Below are 18,776 nucleotides of genomic sequence, written 5' to 3'. Positions count from 1 at the left end.
TGGTTTTGATCTGAGCTTCCAGCGAGCACAAAAGCCCGGCGGAAACTCCTGGTTTTGTGCCTCTCCGGTGAGCAGCGCTACGAGCCTCAGGGCTGTTATGAAGGCGCGGTGGACAAGGAGCTACAGCCCTCTGCCGGCTGCGGCTCCGCACGCTGCACTGCCCGCAGCCCTGCCCGCAGCCCTGCCCGGCACACGCGGCTTCGGGGAGTCCCCTCACCCGCCCTCCCAGTTTGCCTTCCTGTGCCCGCAGAGGCAGAGATTCTGCCCCATCCACCCACCCACCCCCAGCTCACCCCTGGTGTGGGGTGTCAGGGAGGAGGGGGCTGGAGGTGGGGAGGGAGGAGATGCCGGAAGGGTTTGCAAACAAAATCACATCATTGAAGTGCTCCTGAAGTCCTGCCTTGTAGTGCTGCTCCCTGCTATCACGGGAGCACGGTGTGAGCACGTGCCAATCCGTACACCCACGCCTTGACTTGCACTTGCCCCTTGTTTTTCCATGACCTTTCCACTGGCAGTTAGAACAAACTGCATTACAGCAAGTGGCACCCAGAGCATGGCTGCTCGGTAAATACCTTTTCCTAGAGATGTCAGCTTGGAGCAGCAGCCACTGCATGTGGATCCTCCTGCACTGGTCTGCATCTCCTCCAGCTTCTACCTCCATAGCTGCCCATGCCTGGACCACCAGCCCCCTGGGGGCTGTCCTGACACCTGGGTGAGCTGGGCTTATGCCTAAGGACAGCCGATCCCCAGACTCTTGGCATGGGGGGGTGTTGGTGCTATGGACCAGGTGGGCTTGCATGGCAGAAGCAGGAGGGGCTGCTGCATCTTCCCTGCCCTGTTCTCAAGTGCAGGGTTAATGCAGTCGTCTGCTGTCTGCTGAGCCACATGCTTTCGTCCCCCATGGCTGAGCTCTCCTGACACTGCCAGGGCTGTCCCCTCATGCGAGGAGATGGGAGAGTGCTTGGGCAGGTGCCACCAACCAGTGTCATTGTCCTCCTGGACATCCCCTCCTGACCTTCTCAGAGGTGGGTTGCAAGGCTGGGCAGGCTTCTGGCATGACACTCCTGGTCCTTGTGCTCACCCTTGTGTGCCAGGTGCAGGACTGATGCCTCGGGAAGGGGATGGTTCCTATGCTCCAGGGTGGCCGACTGGCTTAGTGCAGCTGCATCCCACTTTCCGGGTGTGGCATCATGCTTCTCCAGGGTTTTGGTATTTGGTAACGCTGACGCTTTTCTCCCTTTTCTGCTGAGGCAGAGACTCTGATATGCTCCTTCTCGTGTTCCCTGCCAACTTGCCTAATTTTGCAGCCCCTGCTTCCCCCCACCCACACAGCTCCCGGCCCGGGCAGTAATTGCAGTTCCTCATTTGTACCGCTAAACCAGCAAAGGGCTCCCAGCAACATCTCTGCCACGAGGACCCCTTGCCCGGCGTCACACCTATGAGATTTGTGAGCTTCTGTGCCAGCCAGAGGCTTTTCCCCTCAAATAAGCTAACTTATCTCTAGCATTGCCTAAAGTGAAGCTCCTGAGGTATGATTACGTGCCAGCAGCTTTGAGGCAGGGTGCGGTGCCAAGGCAGGCTGCTGCTGCCTGTGCAGCCATGCACGGCCCCACTCTGTGTCCCTTCCTGCAGTTGAGTTGCTCATTCCATTGCTTCTCACCCACCTCGTGGCCAGGAGCACCCCCAGCCTGGTTGCATGGGTCTACAGTGTCCTGCTTGACACTGACACAGGTTGCACTGGCCATATCCTGACCATGGAGCAGAGGGAGAGACCCAACGAAGGGTTCCACCAGCCTGGTACCTCACTGCAGGGGGACTCTTGGAGATAGCTAAGGTATCCCCACTTGCAAGATGCTCATGGGATGATCAAGCATTCTGCCAAGAGACAGGCTGGGGAAGCTAAACCAGGGAAGAAGGGTAAACCCAGCAGCTGTTTAAAGGAAAATCTATTCATAAAAATGTAGCTGGGGCAGGTGGTGCCAGCCTGAGCCTGCACCCAGCTCCTGGGGCTGACCTGATTTTGCAGGAACCTCCCTTTTTTCTCCTCAGCTGCCTTTTTGTCTTGGCACCCGGAGGACACAGAGCCTCCCAGCCTGCATTTCAGCTCTAAGATCAATATTTAAAATCCCCCTCTGTTATTTCCTTTGTGCAGGCATGAGGCATTTCACTTGCTGGGGGAGGCTTGTCTTCTGGAGACCTGTCTGTTCACCATTTCAAATAATTTCCTCTGTATCGTTGTTCTAGAAACAATTCATTAGGGGCCTATTATACAATGTTATACCTGCCAAGGTTAGAAAAGATCCTGTGTGTGTGGTAAAATTGTACCGTGAGCTGCACGTGCTGGCTTTTTTTTTTTTGGTGTCTGTCTATAAATGTACCTTTTCTTCCTTTTGGAGAGTCAGTCACCCAGGGGCAAAGCCGTGGGAGCAATGCTGCTGCTTAGGATGGGGGCCCCAGTGGGGCTTGGGCTGATGTTTGGTCACAGTCCTGTGCTGGAATATGCTGCAGGCAGTGGAAAGGGGCAGCTTTGGGGTGAAACAGTGCTTCCTCTCTCCTCCCCACTGCCTGTCCCCTCCCCAGAGGCACACTTGAAAATCTGGGCCAAAACCAGTGCCCAGGTCCCCAGGTTGAGGGTGATCCCACCCTGCTGGAGAGCTAATAAAGCTGTGGTCCCTGGGGAGCTCATTAAGCACTGTCTGGGAGGCCTGTGCAGCCAGAGGCAGCTGGTAGACAGGGCTGCAGATTCTGTCCCCTGTTAGGTCTCCTGCTTGCAGATGTTCCTCACCTCTCTGAGCCATCCGTCCCATTGCTGCCGGGGCAGCTCAGTGCCCCTGCCTGCCTGTGGCCTGCATCGTTGCTTTGCAGTTGTCTTTTTCTCTCTGCAGGGAGAATAACTTCATTAAGGACTTCCCACAGCTGGCTGATGGCCTCCTGGTGATCCCACTGCCTGTGGAGGAGCAGTGCCGTGGTGTCCTCTCAGAGCCCCTTCCTGACCTGCAGCTTCTCACAGGTATGAGCTGCCTCCCTGGGCTCAGCGCCAGCTGGGGACGAGCACAGGAGCAAATGCCCCTTCTCCCACCCTGGATCCCAGTGTGGACTCTGAGGGCCATCAGCACCCCTGGCATCTTGGGGTCCTTCACAGCATCCCTCCTGTGTACCTGGGGCAGAAATAGTAGATGGGCTCTGTGAGTGCACCCTGGCCCCACAAGGCAGCATCTCCAACCCCGCAGGCTCCCAGCAGCCACAGCCATCACCACGCTGGTCCTGCCAGCAGCCTGGGGACCCCACAGCATGGCCACTGGAGGAGGTTGCCATCCCTGCCACCATCCCATTTCTTGTCTCTGTGGCACATAGCAAAGCAAGCACTCGATGTGAGCGTCAGCATTCCCCAGAGGGGCTGAGCATTGGCTCTTCTTTTGCAGGAGACATCAAGTACGACGAGGCCATGGGTTACCCCATGGTGCAGCACTGGCGGGTCAGGAGCAACCTCTACAGGGTGAAGCTCAGCTCCATCACCCTTTCTGCAGGTGAGGGTTTCTGGCAGCGGGGAGACCTGTGTCTGTGTGGGTGGGAGGGTGGTGGTCCTCTGCCCCCAGACATAGTCATGCCGAGCAGCTCACCAGCATTTCCCACCTCTAGGCTCTGCTCAGGCAGTAACTCACACTCCCAGCACTGTGGCAGAGGCAGGAAGAGAGAGGCAGGGAAACTGAGGCAGAGAGTCTGTGGGGCTCGGTCATCCAAACCAAGATCTGGGGCAGAGCCAGGATCGAGCTAATAAGCAACAGTGTGGAGAGGATTTGGTGGGGATGGCTGTGAATACCTGTATGTATGAAAAACAGTAAGTTGTTGAAAAAAAATGTGGTTTCAAAAAGACCAAAAGCACTTGTAAATGCAGGTCATATAAAGCAGGGAGTTGCAAATGAAGAAGGGGTGGGTTGGAGGATCCTGCAAACGTCAAAACATTTCATTGCCACATGTTTAAAGCTACACATTTTATTTCTGAAATGCTGCAACATTTTCTTGCCACCTGAAATGTTTTACCTTTTCATTTCAAAACAGCATTTATTATTTAAAAATCAACCTGTTTTTAAATAGAGAAAGGAAAGAAAAAAAGAAACAAAGATGTAATGCAGACAGGCTGCACAATCCCTGAATGAAATGACCTGCTTGGAGCTGAACAAAATATTTGGGTTCAGCTCAAAATGAATTCTACCAGCATTTTCATTAAACCAACCTTCTTCTTCAATCAACCAACCAACCAGCCAGATAACCTCATTTTTGGTGACAGTTATGACGCATTTTCTTGCAGTATGTTTTCAGTTCCATCACTGAAGCAAAACAATGATATTAGCCAGCTCTAAAGGGTGCCAAGGCACCGTGCAGTCACCAATGGTTCCAAGATATTTCATCTCCATAGAGCAGAGAGGGTCTGTGTCCTTGTCCCATGCCAGCAGCCACCACTGTCTCCACAGGCCCTGCTCAAGAGGTGCCCCAAGCCCTGCACACCCACAGAGCTGCCATCAGTCCAGCCCTGTGTGTCACTCCAGGCTCTCTCTGGCTTTCTGGTCTGCAGGGCCATCTGTAATAAATTCATCCTTTCACCAGGAGAACATCTCTGGTGATGTGTGTTGCCAAAGAAAGGCCAAGCACCTTGTCTGGGATGAGGGGTGATGATGTACCAGCAGCCTGTACAATGGGCCAGAGCTGGTGACAGGGTGTTGGTGTGTGCACACATGTTCACGTGCACATTCCTTTAAAATTATTGGAGAAATCTCTTAGGGGGAGGAATTTTAGAAGGATGCCAGAGCCACAGCCCAGGGCACATGGCAGGTTGTGGATTCCAATGGATCTTGTAGACCATGCAGGCAAGAGAGAAGGAACTGTGCTTTGCATCCAAGTGGGACTTTTATGTCTTCAGCAGGGGATCATCTGGGGCTCCTTCCCTCAGGCTGTGGTTGGCAGCCCTGCCTGGCCATCCTGCCAATCCTCTGCCTCCCTTCCACAGGCTTTGCAAACATCCTGAAGATCCTGAACAAGGACAGCAGCAGGGAGGAGCTGCTGTCCTTCATCCAGCAGTTTGGCTCCCACTACATCGCAGAGGCACTGTATGGCTCTGAGTTCAGCTGCACCATCCACTTCCCCAGCAAGAAGGTCCAGCAGCAGCTCTGGCTCCAGTACCAAAAAGGTGAGCAGGGTAGCAGATCTGGGCAGTGGTATTACTCCATGCTGTTTTCCATCCACCACCCTCTTTTCCTCATGCATACACCATCACCTCACTGGTTAGTGGACCCAGATGTGAGACCCAGACCAGTACCAACCTGAGTGTCCGGCAGCAGGAAATGGTGGCATGTGTTCATGGGAAGCATCCCGGAGCCAGGTGGACCCATCCTGCCTGCTTCTGCCTACTCCTGCCTGTCAGTAGATGCACTCTAACTCCATCCTTCCCCGGGGAGACCCTCCTCACCACCTGCCCCCAGCTCCATTGTGGTGGTCCCCACATCCTGGTGGTGCTCTGGGTCAGGTGATGGAGATGTGACATAACTGAGCTGTTTCAGAATGGCTCCGTTTTATTGCTTGTGACAATGATGGTCTTTAAGGAAGTGTATTAAATCAATAGCAGACTCATTGTGCTACACCATAAATAACGAGACACATCATTAAACAGGGCAATAAACTTGAGGACTTTGAAGTAATACAATTAGGTTATGTTTATAAAATCTCCCTTATCGCTGTAGCCTTCCATTTGCCAATTCATCTCTCTCCTCCAGAGAGCTGGGAATATTCCTGAGGTCTAATATTTTTCTGTTGTAAAACGTCTGTGATGTTTCATAGGGCCTGTTGTAGGGCTGATTGTAATGGAGGTGGGTAAAGGCACTGGTGTCCTGCCCCTTGGGTGCTTCCAAGAGGAGCCTTGTTTTGTTGAGCCAGCAGACAGGTCTGCTCCCGCCCACTGCCTCTGTCGCTTTCTGATCTGTTCTTTTTTTGTGTCTTCCCAGCACAGCTCGTCTTGTAAGTGTATTTATAACCCCCTGTGCTCGTTTGTTTGGGTTTTAAATAGTGATAAATGAAGTTTGCCATGGCAGTGCCCCTGTTTAACAGGAGAAAGCGTGCTGGAGGTGTGTTGTTTACGGACTTGCAATGCTATTAATCATTAATCAGGCTTGCTCCCTGCAATCCTCAGGCACACGTGTCAGTGGGGAGCAGATCTGGAGTGGCTCCATGGCCCCAGATCCGTCACCTCAGACTCAGGTTTTCTCTGAAGGTCCTGGGTGGGAACAAGAGGTGGATGCTGGAGTCTGAGCCCAGCACAGCTATCACTGCTGTTTCATGGTGCTGTGGCCAGGGGGGAGATGAACGGTGACAACACTTGACCCAGCGGTGAAATCTCTTCTATTTCTGAGCCCCCACCTTCTCTGCAGCTGGGGCAGTGGTGGTTCCCAGGGCTCAACCACAAAGCCCCATGGTGGCACAGGGCCTGAAGGTGAGCAGTGCCTTGCTGACTAAATAATTTCCTTTTTAGTCCATGGTATGCAGCCAGTCAAGGCAGGCTCCTCGCTCCCCACCAGCTCCTGCCTGCACCCATGGAGCTGTGCTGGAGCTGTGCCTGCCATGTGCTCCTTGTAGGGCTGTCCCAGTGAATGGGGAGCATCCAGGGCATCCTTCCCCCTGCCTGCCAAGCACCAGAGCACTCATGGGACCCCAGGGTGCCCCTAGGGGTTTAGTGTTTAACACCTGGAGATAAGCACTGAACTTCTGATCAGGCAGCATTCATGCATAGGGTGCTGGCTCCGACCTTGTTCTCCGTGCATGGCTCCGTCTGTGGTAGCTAGTGGGGTGGGTGAGGTTGAACTTCAGGGCTATTGTTCCCACAGAGGGAACAAGTGTTGCACTTAGCTCTTTGATGGCCAGAAAATGTTCTTGGAAGGATATGGAGGATGTTCAGGGCTCTTGCTGATACAGGGAGAAATAGACTCTGTGGGTAGAGAAGGTGTTACAGGAAATGCAGGGCTCTCTCCTGGAGAAACCCCAGTGAGCCAAGAGTTTGCTCTTTATGGTAGACAGATTTTATTCCCAGCCCCTCTGCTAATTTACCATCATTTTGCCAGTGACATAAGGAGGATCAGAATAAATAGCTCCAGCTAGACAGTTCTGGATGCAGTCTCCACTTGGAAACAGCTCTGGCCCACCGGGCTCCCTGCTGCTAGTTTCTGAACTGCTCAGCAAGTGCATCATCCCTAATAAATACAAAAGTGAGGCCAGGATAATGGTAATTTGTTAGTGAACAAAGCAGGTCAGAAAAGGAGGGGGAGAGGCGAGTCTCGAGCTAATTGGAACGGCCCCAAATATGATACAAACGCACACGGCGGCGTCTGCAGCCTCGCACCAAATTATGGTAATATTTTAATCAACTTCATCAATCACTCGGCAGCCCTCAGGAGGAGGCGTCTGTTGGTAAAGCCCAGGATCTGAGCACCGAGCCCTAATTGAAAACATCATCTCGAGGAGGAGCCCGTGCCACCGGCAGCAGGAGCCGGAGCAAAGCTCCGGGCCAGGCCCTGGCTGAGTGCCGAGGCTGGAGCAGCCGGAATGCCGCCCTCGCTGCCGGCACACAGGCCCGTGACGTGGGTTGGTGTCTGCAGAGCCCTTCCTGCAGCCAGGGAGAAAGTGATCTGCCTCTCATCAGGGACAGAAGAAAGTTGGTGCTTTCTTGCTGCCTGGAGCCAGCACGCTGCTGGATGTTTGCAGGCTCTGCCTGTAGACGTGCAAAGTGTTCCCCTTGCCCCAGCAGGTAGATCAGGTGTGTGCTGGGTGGAGGTGAAGGAGCTGCCCATCCTTGTTCCTAAGGATTTGCAGGAGTTAATCCTGCAAATGAGAGAGCCAGAAAGGCACTGCTGCGTCACACCAAGCACCGTGCTCCTTCCAGGGCAGACATGGAAACATGCCCCGGGCTCCTCTCTAGGAACAGTGTTAGCCTGTGAGCAAACCAAACCAAACCTGAATTTTGTTTCATGCAGAGTGATTAAAAGCCCATGTTTTGGGCTGTTTGCTTCAGGTCTGTGCAGCCAAGCAATGCTTTAACTCATTGGAGTGACCTCTGAGCAGGGACCTTGAGATTGCCCAGGGCATTGATCTGTGCCACAGGAGCCCGCATCATTTTTCTCCCCCATCAAAACCAGCATTTAATGCTGATAGCACCTCATTAAGTTTGTACCTCTTGCGTGAGCATCTTCGTTTGGCAGCTGGGCAAACTTCAGACCCCCAGCCACCTCTTGTTGCATGTAAGAATGTGCTGGGTCTGGTCAGGGTGGAGTGAATGGGCTTCATGGTGCTGCACTTTGGATTTGTGGCTAAACCAGTGTGGCTGACACCCCAGTGTGATGGCTGCTGCTGAGTGGTGCTTGCCTAGCCTCTGGCATTCCTCTTCTTCCCACTCCATCCCCACAGTGAGTAGGCTGGGGTGGGCAAGATATTGGAAGGGGACAGCCAGGACTGCTGACCCAAACTGGGCTCTTCCACACCATATAATGTGATAAAATGTGAGGTAGGGGCTGGGGGTTAACCCACCACAAAGAGACTCACAAAATGTACAGGAGGAAAGAGTGATCCCTCCATCCCACAGATCCACCTGCCAGGGACATCATCTGTCCCTGCTAAAAGCCTTGTGGCTCCACAGTCTGGCTGGAGGAGGAGGAGAGCTTGGTTAGGAAAAGGGAAGAGCTGTTCTGATAGCGAAGTCTGACAGCTCCGGTGGGATTTCCCTCCTCCCTTTTCTAGCCTGCTCGCTCCCACTGCGATACACAACATGCAGAACAAATGTGTGTGAGTGCTCCAGCACTTAGAGAAAAGGTAGATGTTATCAGCAGCAATGCAGAGGGGCTCGTCTTGTCAAGCATTTGAGTGACAACTTTCTCCCTTCACACAGTGCAGACTGATCTGAGCATCAGTGTGGGAGACTTCTGTTCTCTGGCTAGGAAAAGCTGGAAAAAGACACGGTGTGTTGGTGGAGAGCTGCCACCAAGGAGCACATGGGCTTGTGGGAGCTCCTCTTCCTCACCACTGAAGACCTGAGGGAGTGGGAAGGGTCCTGACATCCAAGGGTGGAGGAGATGCAGAGGGTTTTACTACCCAGCTGTTAGGTTGCTGTAGTGCTTTATATCTACAGTGAGTGAAAAGCTTTTTTTTCTCATAACCTGTGGTCCCTAGATGGAGTTTCCTTGGCTGAGGTTACTGGTCACACTGGGCACTTGGCAAACTGAGCTTTGAAAGTGGCTGCTACAGATGTGGCAGATGTTCCTTCTCAGTTGTTCACGGAGAAGCTGCTGCCCGAGCATCCACACACCATTTGGGGGGTCACAAACACCACCCTAAACTGTAACTGCGAGGATCAGAGACCCTTACTCATGCTGAGTAACACTAAAGAGGATACTAAACTGCACCACGTTATGCTGAACCCCTGTGTCCTAATGCTAAATTATTTACTCTGGGTGGTTAATTCTACCTAAACCTTAGTTAGTTAAGCAAAATATCTAGTATTTCTTAACAAAGTAACAGATCATTTAGTAAAACAAGCCACAGAGGGACTGTGCCCTGACAGATCCTACCCCACTCCCTAAGGCTTTCTGACCACCAGCCCCTCCTGTACCTGCTTCTCTTCTCTTGCACTATATGTCACCTGTTATATTTACCTTTGAGAGGTTACAGTTTTCATGCTTTCTTGTTAACATGGCAGTTTAGACCAAGATCTTCATAAAACAGAAAGCACTTTGAGCATACAGCTCTGAGCTCTGCTAAAACATTAGTCCATATTCTTCTGAGCAGGGGCTGTGGATCCCTTCTGTCCTCTCAAGGTTTCATTCAGGTCTGGTGCTGCTGTAACACAATTATGATTGAACTAGTCCACAGGATCCTTTAGTTTTCATTTCATAGTCACAATCAAGTGCATTAATAAAGCTGTAAGGCAAGCTTTGCATCTCTTAAAGGAGATAATAGCTTTCCCTTATACCTGCTTGGTCAGAAATAAAATGTAGTGAATTTCCTTGTCCTTGAGATCTGTTCCTATAAACAGCCACTCCATTACTTTCATCACACTCTTACTGCTTGTTGTTTATGTCATTATATTTATTTAAAAACTTCAGATTTTGACATTTTGTTCGGAGGAGGAAAAAACAATCTAGCTGGTTGCCGTGAAATTTAGTTTAGGCTAAAATATGTGCTGTGACTCAGTCTGCTAAATGACCTTATGCACTGCTCATTGTAATCCAAAATTGCCAGGCAAGTTGAGTAATTAGTTGTGTAAAATGAAATAACTTTAAATCCTTGCATAGAGTAATGACCCAGAAAAATCACTTAAGCTATACAATAGAAGAGACTCGGAGCATCTGGCTGTATTTTCACTTTGGTAGCTCTGCCCCCCTTGATTAAGAAGTAGGTTTCCCCCCTCTCTTCCCCTTAGGAATTCCTTAGAAATCCTGGATATTGGGTGCTGCCCAGAACAAATAATCATGGCTTAGTTTCAGCCACCCTAAGAAATCATAAATTCTCATAAAATGACAAGTCTAACAGCACCAGCACGGCAGTTGTGCTGCAAGGATCATAACTGTTGGATAAACCAGAATCCTGGATCTGTTTAAGGAGCTACTTCCTATCATCTGAGATGGGCCCAAGTGATAAAAACCTTCACCTAGAACAGGAAACCCAACTGGGTAGCAGGACCAGGGAACAACCCACATGTGCTGCTCACCAACTGATGCCTTTGAATGCTGAGTGGCAAAGAGTTTGGCTCTCCTTTGGCTCCAACTAAATACAGTGTTTCTAATATGATCAAAATTACCCAGAATTATAGGTGAATCCTCACAGCAGCCCTGGGTATCCCAGCAAATGTGTTATCTCTGCAGTAGGGCAGAGCTGAGCCTGAAAGTCTCTCAATGAGCCAGGAACATGGATGATGAAGCCTTCAGCCAGGCTTCCACATGCTGATACTGAGCACTCAGTGCCAGTTAATTTGGATGAGACCTCTAAATCATCAGGTATCAGCTACAGAGAAAAGTAGGATATTGCTCCAGTGGGAGCATCGGCATGAATTGAGGTATGAAACTAGTATTTGTTTATGAGGTGGGTAGGGGAGTGTCAGATAAAGTTACATGAGACCTGCCAAGGAGATCAGATTTATCCTCTGCTACTTGACAGCATAAAAGGGGTCTTGTAGCCATTGTGTTCCCAAGTCTAATCCCCACTGGCAATAAAAAAACAATCTGCCATCAAAGGGAGGAGATGAAGCGTTTTTAATAAGAAAATGAGCCGTTTGCAATGTGCTTTTAATTGGATCAATTTTTCCTTTATTACACCATCTTTAAAAACCAAACACATACGTAAAACCAGACAAGCTCCTTCTCCAGGTAAAGAGCAGAAGCCAAACTATTTCTTCACAATCCTTAATTACTCCATTTCATCTTGTTTGGCAGACGATCACAACATTGTGTGGAGGCACCACAGCAAGAAAGATAGCTCTGCACAACCAGCTCAGTCACTGTCAAGTTTTGCCAGGGGACATGTGCACCCTGGGTGAGGGACAGCAGGTTTCCTTTTTTCCCTTTTCTGCGTGAAACCCAGGACTAGAGGAAGAGCTGCAGGCAACACACGCCCTCAGGCACCAATCACAGTGTCCTGGCCCACTACTACATGGCAGAGTAGTGTTACTTTTCTTGAATCTCTGAGTAGAAGCAGATGACAGATGCTTTGTTTGAACTGTGTGACCAGGAACAGTCTGGGGTAACCAACTGCTCAGTTTGCTGGACCAGCTTTTATGTCCCTTCAAGCACTCCAGGAAATGTTATTGCTAGTAGTGTGATGTTTATTGCAAAAAAAATATATAAAACAGAAAATCAATTGGAACAGAAAATGACAGAGGTACATATTATCACAGATAATATTCCTTCAATTATTCAGGTCCACGGTAGCTTCCTGCTTGGAGCAGTTCTTAGGAGAAATGTTTAAAAGAGATCAGTAGGAGAGAAACTGCCATTACCATAATAGTGGAAAAAATGCCTTGAGTTACAATGTAATTAACTGCAGAAAGGCCCAGTAATAGTTGTCATCTCCCAAAAACATACATGCAAGATGAGATGGGTTTCCCAAATTGCTGCTGCATATCTTAGGCAACTGCCCCCTCCCACCCAAAAAACAGAAGCAGAGAATGTAAATAATTATGTGCAAACACACAGAGTGGCTCAGGAGGGAAGGGGGGTTCAATCATTGCCCTTGGGCTCCCTCAGCACCATCTTCTGTGCTAGTGTCTTAGTTCCTAGTCCCTTCTCCACAAGCTGTTTCCAGCAAATTATGGCTAGAGAAATAGGAAGTTTCCCTGATGGAGAAGGGCACCTCCATCACCCAGCTGGGTGTTTGTTGTGCTGGCCCTCTTCAGCACTTTGGCTGAGCAGAACAGGGAGACGAGTTAAAAAAAAAAACAAAACAACCAACAAAACAAAACCTCACAAAAAATATCTGCTCCCAGCACTTCTGCAAACCCTGTAACTGCCAAACAACCGGCTGGAGCAGCAGCAGCTCTGAAGCCTGTTTTACCTCGCTGTTTCACTAGGGGAAAAGTAGGTGGGGGCTTAAAAGTATCACCTGTTGCATACATGTTGCAGCACAAGTAGCAAACAATTTGCTGTAGCATGGCAGCCACCATAAAATCAGCTTTTATGTTGCCTGTCGTGCCCCCAAATTTGCAACAACGTTGTTGGTAGCAACAAATAAATGCACTGCAGTGTAACTATTATCTGTGGCAGATTAACATGCTACCAATGTGCCCTATTTAAATGCATCTTTCCTTCAAATAAACTATTCTAGGCGAGCAGCACCACAGTGAGGTACACATTTATCAGCCAGGAGAGTAGCACTGTGGGGGCCTTGGTTCACACAGCTGCAGTTTTGTGCTTCATTTGGCCCAAAGCCATGATGAACATGAACTCTGGTGCCTGCTGGTACTGTAGGAAAAAAAAATAAATATAAAAAAAATCTGAGGAAGGAACGTACTGTTTTGCTGTGCAAGGGAAAAACAGGCAGTGCACCAAGAGACATGCTTCCAAATATTAAAAAAAATAAAAGCAAAACAGTCTCAGCCCTATCTCAGCAGCAAGTGCCTTAGGGAGTGCAGATGAGTGAAAATTGCTCAATGCAATGGTGTGGAATGCAGGAGAGTCAAGTGCAGGTGAACACACAATATTTAATCCCACGTACTACAATCTCCCAGTCTTAATCTCCCAGCCCTTCCCTCCTCCCCCATGAAGCTTTAGATACCAGACATACCTTTCAAAGACAGTTTCCAGAATACATTTAATAACAAAACAGTGAACATCAACTGTAAGTTTGATATTTTTTTTTTCCTCCACCCCCTCCCTTTTTTACCCCCTTCTACCTAGCAGAACTCCTAGTAGTAATAAAAACGCTGCTGCCATCAGAGGGCAGTTTTCTGGCTCAGGCTCAGTCTCCCATGATTGCACAGTACTTACTTCACATTGAACAGACACAGTTCACAAATGGCACGACAGGGGCTACCTCCTGAATACCAGAAAAACAGAGAGAGAAAACCCTCCCTCCTCAGTTTGAAAGTAAAGCTCCATCTCCCTGCAGTTTAAGAGGGCAATTTTGTTTTATGCAGTGCTGCAATCAGAAATTGCTCTCCCTAGTAGTTGCCCAGACAACTACTACCCAGTTCCTCGTGAGTACCAGAGCAAGAGGATTGCCTCTCTAGTCTTCTAAGGGAAGGTAATTTAGAGCAGTCAATCAGTGTTTATGGCACAAAGAAAGATACAGTGGTTGAAGCTGGAAATGTAAGAGATGTGGTGAAAGGAGGTGAGAAGGTTTATGGCATAACCAGTCATTTAGCAAGGAACTAGTACTCCAGAAGGATGGATCCTTTCCCTTGCACTTGTTCTTCTTTATTGTATGGAATTTATACAAGAAGAAAAAAGAGAAGAAAAAGCAGACCACCACCACGTAAGCTATTTTGTTTCCTAACACAAAACATGATGGCATCTATGCCAAACCCTCCTTGTTTATGGCACAATCGTCCTGAACGCCTGACACTGGTTCCCATCAAGATTGCAATGAGGCAGGAAGAATCTCTGCTGCCAAAAGAGGCTTTGCTTAGAGAGACATCCTTAAGGGGTGGAATATCTTCTCAGATGGTAACTGTAGATTTTAATGCAGTGATCCCAACAGTCCAGCACCAGCAGCTGCCCTTTGGGAGTAATAGCAATGCCAACTGGGCAGGTGAGTCCTTCCCGGATTAGGATATTATAGCCCCCTCCTTTAGGGAAGTGCAGGATTTCCTTACGGCTGCTGTCAGCAACAATGAGGTCTCCTCTAGGATCAACACACATCCCAGCAATGCACCTGAAATCCTCATTCTCAGAGAAGAAGTGGCTGATCTGGCGTCCCAGCTGCCCATCTGGGCCGACGGAGCCAATTGAAAACCCTCCTTCTAAATGGTGCTCGTACTGCCGGTTCTCCAGGCTGAGCCCCAGCCCTTGAGTGAAGTAGATGGTCCCTTCAGCGTCGCAGGTGACAAACTTGGGACGCACAGCGCTACATAAGCAACTGTACTTCACTACCCCCACACCACGGTCCACTGTGAAGCACCAGAGTTTCCCTCCTTCCACGTCAGTCACTACAAACTGCCCCGAAGGCAGGGCAGTGATGCCCCAGGGCTTGCTTAGCTGGCTGCGGTGACATGCCACACAGTGACCATCCATGGTGTAGACCTTGACAGAGTTATCGTAGCTGTCAGTCACACCGATCAGGCCATGGCAGTTCATGGTGACAGAAAGGGGAGTCAAATTGGGCAAGTCTGCTCCAAGGAAACTCAGTACAAAATTATCGATTCCGCTCGGGCTGCGGCGGATCTCCTTCAGAAAGCCCTTGCGGGTAAAAACCTGGATTCGGAAGTTGCCTCTGTCTGCCACAAGCACCTCTCCTTGCAGGGTGACGTGTAGGCTGATGGGGAGATTGAACATCCCTGGCAGGCTGCCCTTGGAGCCCATCTTCTTGATGAAGTAACACTGCTGGATGCTGGTGGCTGCTTCAGGCATCCTTGGCTTGGCTGGGGAGGAGTTGGGTGTGCAGCCGACCTCCTCCTGCACTACCTCAGGCTCCCGAAATGATGCCGACGAGGATGCTGCAGTTTCCATCAGCAGTTCCTCCAGATTAACAGTCCGAGGCTTCTTCACCACCTGCCCAATCTGCAGTGGTCCCACATGGCTCACCTTAAGGAGTTCAACTTCTTGAAGAGTCAGCTCCCTTGGGAGACTGTTTGTCAGTTCTGGTTCTTCCTCATCTGCTGCCTCCTCCAAGAGAGCAATATCTCCCTGCTTTATTTTGGCAAGGAAATAGTCACAGCGAGACATTATCTGCACCTCTGCTAAGTTCAGCAGATAAGCTTGCTCCTCCATTACCTGATTATTTACCTTTTCCACATCAGACAAAGAGGTGGTGAAGAATTTGCGTGACCTGGCCAGTTCTTCCTGGATCTTGCGCTCTTCTTTGCTGTAATCCTGCAGAACTGCTTTGTATCTGGACTGCAGGTCTCTCGAAACAGCCTCTAGAGATGCTTTTCTCTTCTGCAGATCACCCATGAGCTCCCGAAGTCTGGCAAGCCTTGTCCCAAATTCCCTCCTCCTCTCTTCAGCAGCCTCTTTGATGGCAATGACTCTGTGCCCTTGGGGCATGTGTGACGCCTCCTTGCAGGGCTCACATAAAACCAAGCTACAGCTCTTGCAAAAGTGTCTTGGCAACCTTCTCCCACAGACCTTGCACATGAGAAGACCCACCACGTCCCCTAGTCCAGCAGTGTCTATGATCTTCAGCACAGTAAGATTGTCAGTCAGCTGAGCTAAGCTTGTGATCCGTGTGATTTTGCTGCAAAAGGGGCACCGTATCCCATTGATGCTGTTGGCCAGAAGTTTCTCCAAGCACTGTTTGCAGATGGTGTGCCCACAGTGTAAGAGCTTGGGTCTCAGGTGCTCCTCAGTGAAGGACTCCATGCAAATGGGGCACTCCAGGACCTCACGGAGTGCGTCCGAGTTGAGATGAGGGGCAGCAGCCATGGCTTTCTTTCCAAGGCAGCTTTAGCTGGTGCCAAGTCTTGTACTTGCATCTATTCCAAGGTGCTCCAATTCTGTCCAGTAAGAAAAAAGGAAATGTGATTTATGTCATCACCAGCAGTTACGTATACATGCAATTTATTTCTCATTTATCACCCAACCCTGGAAAAAAGAAGCCCAGTTAACTCTTCCACATTTGGAAAGGATGGATTAGTTATAGCTAGAGTGGGCCAACTCCAAAACTAACTTGCAGCTCCCAGTGTGATGAATTACTCACTTGCAAAATTTCTAAGTAGAACTGAAAGAAGTGTAATGGCAGCAATAAGGAAGCCCAATAGATGCTGACGACTGAATCATCTCCTCATGGTGCCCATCTCCTGCTGCCAGGCCTCCAAGATTACATAATTTACTGAAACCCAGGGAGATTAAACCAAGCATTCAAAATGTTGTGCATCAAAAGAGGAACCAGATGGTGCAAGGCTTTAGGACATTAATATATCACCTCTGGAGACCTGCATTCAGATGTGACATCAGATATGAACAAAATAAACGTGGTTGCTTTACTCTGCTTTTCTAGATAGCCAAAATAAATGTTCAAGGTTTAATCCTTTTGCCAGAAAGTGAAACTAGAAGGAATGATTTGTCAGCTTCCACTCGTTCTGGGAATGACTGCACGTACTGAAAACACCCAGTGAGGATTTTAGGCCAGTGTATTTCATTAATATCTGCCATGCTGCATCATGCCTCAGCATGCAAATGAAACACAGCTCGACACAGCAGTGTGTTCTAGCAGGTATTAGCAATAATGGAGCTAACAGACAACTCCAAACATTCATTAATACATACTGAAAGTGTTTACAGTTAGGTCTTGAACTTAGCTTAACTGCATATAATTTCTCCTTATTTCACAATCTCGCAGCATTGACCTCGTTCTTGTGCTCTGGTTCAGACTGATACCACTCTGATTGCTGCTCAGCTTCCATCCAGGTCGCTCCATCCTTGCATCCCTCCCAGCAGGGAGCAGATCCCAGCAGCTCTCCTGCTGAAGCAGCCATCCGTTCAAAAGGAACAGAAGAGGGTTCACATCATTAAGTTATTTTTCAGCAGACTGGGTTTCAATACCTTTGCTATTGCATTGCTTAGCCATTAAAAGAAATGGGGGGGAAAACATTTCTTCTAGGGAGAGAGAAGGAAGTTGTTAGCCTTTAAAAGGAAGAGCTGGTCACTGAGGGATGTAAACAGCTTCTTCTGAATAATGGCTGCATGCACACAGTGCTCCTGCTTCCCTGCTGGCTTTGCCTGCTTCATCCTCAGGAGCATTTCAGAGAGAAACCTTCACTCCATTTAACTTCACCAATTGCTCAAGTGGATGATGACAACTTCAACGAAGAAAGTTCTTTTATGTTCATAGAGAGAAGACAAAAAAGCCATTTTTATCTATCAGCTGCAGTTCACAGGCCTTTAAAGCCCACCTTTCAGGAAGGGCTTCAGTGATGTTGCAGAATCTCCCAAGTTCCATTTGGCTTGATGGCGGCAGGATGAGGGTGACATCCCTGGTCCCTGGGGAGCAGGGGCATTCCAGGTGCCACTCCAGGTGGCTGCTGCTGGCACTGAATATGCTTCCCTTCTAATATTAGCATATATCCCAGCTGGGGAAGCAGAAGCCTGTGCACAGCCATGTAGATCAGAAACCTCCCTCTGAGGGATGGAAAATCTGTATTTAAAAATGACTTTTAAAAATTAACCACAGATCCATTACTCTTGTTTTCCTTGGAAATATGTCAAAAGACTTGCTTAGGGAAGGAGGAGGGGGCAGCACAGACACCACATGCCAAATCTTACATAAAAAAGCTACCTTTAAACAGGTATTTTCGTTTAACAGCAACAGCAGAGGTGGGTTTGTAAATTACTTCTGGTTTGCGGAAAGATGATCTGCACGCTGTTCTTTTAACATAGAACCCCTTTAATCGGCCTGCCAGCACGTGCCTTAGTAATGGACATTATTTTAACTGCTGCACTTTTTATCTTTATCTTGCACTCAGTCTTCATGGAAGTTTCCTTAACAGCCCTTGCATACCAGTCCCTCCCGAGGCAGTTCCCCTGACGCAGGGTGTTAAAGCCTCACCCGAGGATCAAGCTGTAAAACCCTGTACATGACGTGAGTTTGGCTTATTTCTATTAAGGAAACAATTCCTCTCCCCACTCTCCAGTCCTCAGCCAGCGTGCGCAGCGAGGCAACTCGTTTCACCGGTAATTCACAGCTTGTTGCCGTTAACAAGTGAAAATAAAGAGGGCAAAGCTGCGGCACCTGCCTCGTGGCTCCTCCCCGCAGCACTCCCGGGTGTTCGGGCGGCGCTGACAGACGCAGCCGGGCAGGATCCCGCCGGGGGTGCTTCCCTGCTCCCAGCCGGGCCGGCAGCCCCCCCGCCCCGCGCAACCGGCCTCGCCACTTCAGAACCAGCCCCTCCTGCCTCCCCGCGCCGCGGCCTCCGCCGCCTTCCACCGGGGCCCGGTGGGGGGGGGGCTCGGCGGGGCTGCCCCGGCCCAGGGGCTGTGAGCGGCGGGGAGCGGGTCCCGGCGGGACCCCCGGCCCGGCTGCCCCCTCCCCAGCCCGCCCCGCAGCCCGCCCCGCCTGCAGGTGGCGCCGCCGCCGCCGCGGGGCCCGCTCCCCTA

General features: G+C 49.9%; 2 protein-coding genes across 3 annotated transcripts in view; one reads left to right on the top strand and one right to left on the bottom strand.

The window, feature by feature from the left end:
- The window catches only part of ASTN2 (astrotactin 2), a 332,514-nt gene that overhangs the window by 203,050 nt on the left and 110,688 nt on the right, over nucleotides 1-18,776 (top strand). For both annotated transcript variants that reach the window (XM_051636914.1, XM_051636915.1), the window contains 3 exons: nucleotides 2,886-3,010; nucleotides 3,423-3,527; nucleotides 5,006-5,185. In XM_051636914.1, coding sequence (XP_051492874.1) covers nucleotides 2,886-3,010; nucleotides 3,423-3,527; nucleotides 5,006-5,185 — 410 coding nt within the window. The remainder of the gene's footprint in view (nucleotides 1-2,885; nucleotides 3,011-3,422; nucleotides 3,528-5,005; nucleotides 5,186-18,776) is intronic.
- On the bottom strand, nucleotides 11,265-18,693 carry TRIM32 (tripartite motif containing 32). Its single transcript, XM_051636917.1, is given in 3 exon segments — nucleotides 11,265-16,115; nucleotides 16,117-16,177; nucleotides 17,030-18,693. Coding segments are annotated over 3 exon segments (2,085 nt in total). The 5' UTR covers nucleotides 17,101-18,693; the 3' UTR covers nucleotides 11,265-14,162.

Source organism: Apus apus, chromosome 19 (genome assembly GCF_020740795.1).
Source record: "Apus apus isolate bApuApu2 chromosome 19, bApuApu2.pri.cur, whole genome shotgun sequence".
NCBI classification, from domain to species: domain Eukaryota; kingdom Metazoa; phylum Chordata; class Aves; order Apodiformes; family Apodidae; genus Apus; species Apus apus.
Note: the sequence above shows the minus strand (reverse complement) of the source record. Positions and strands in the feature narration are given on the sequence as shown.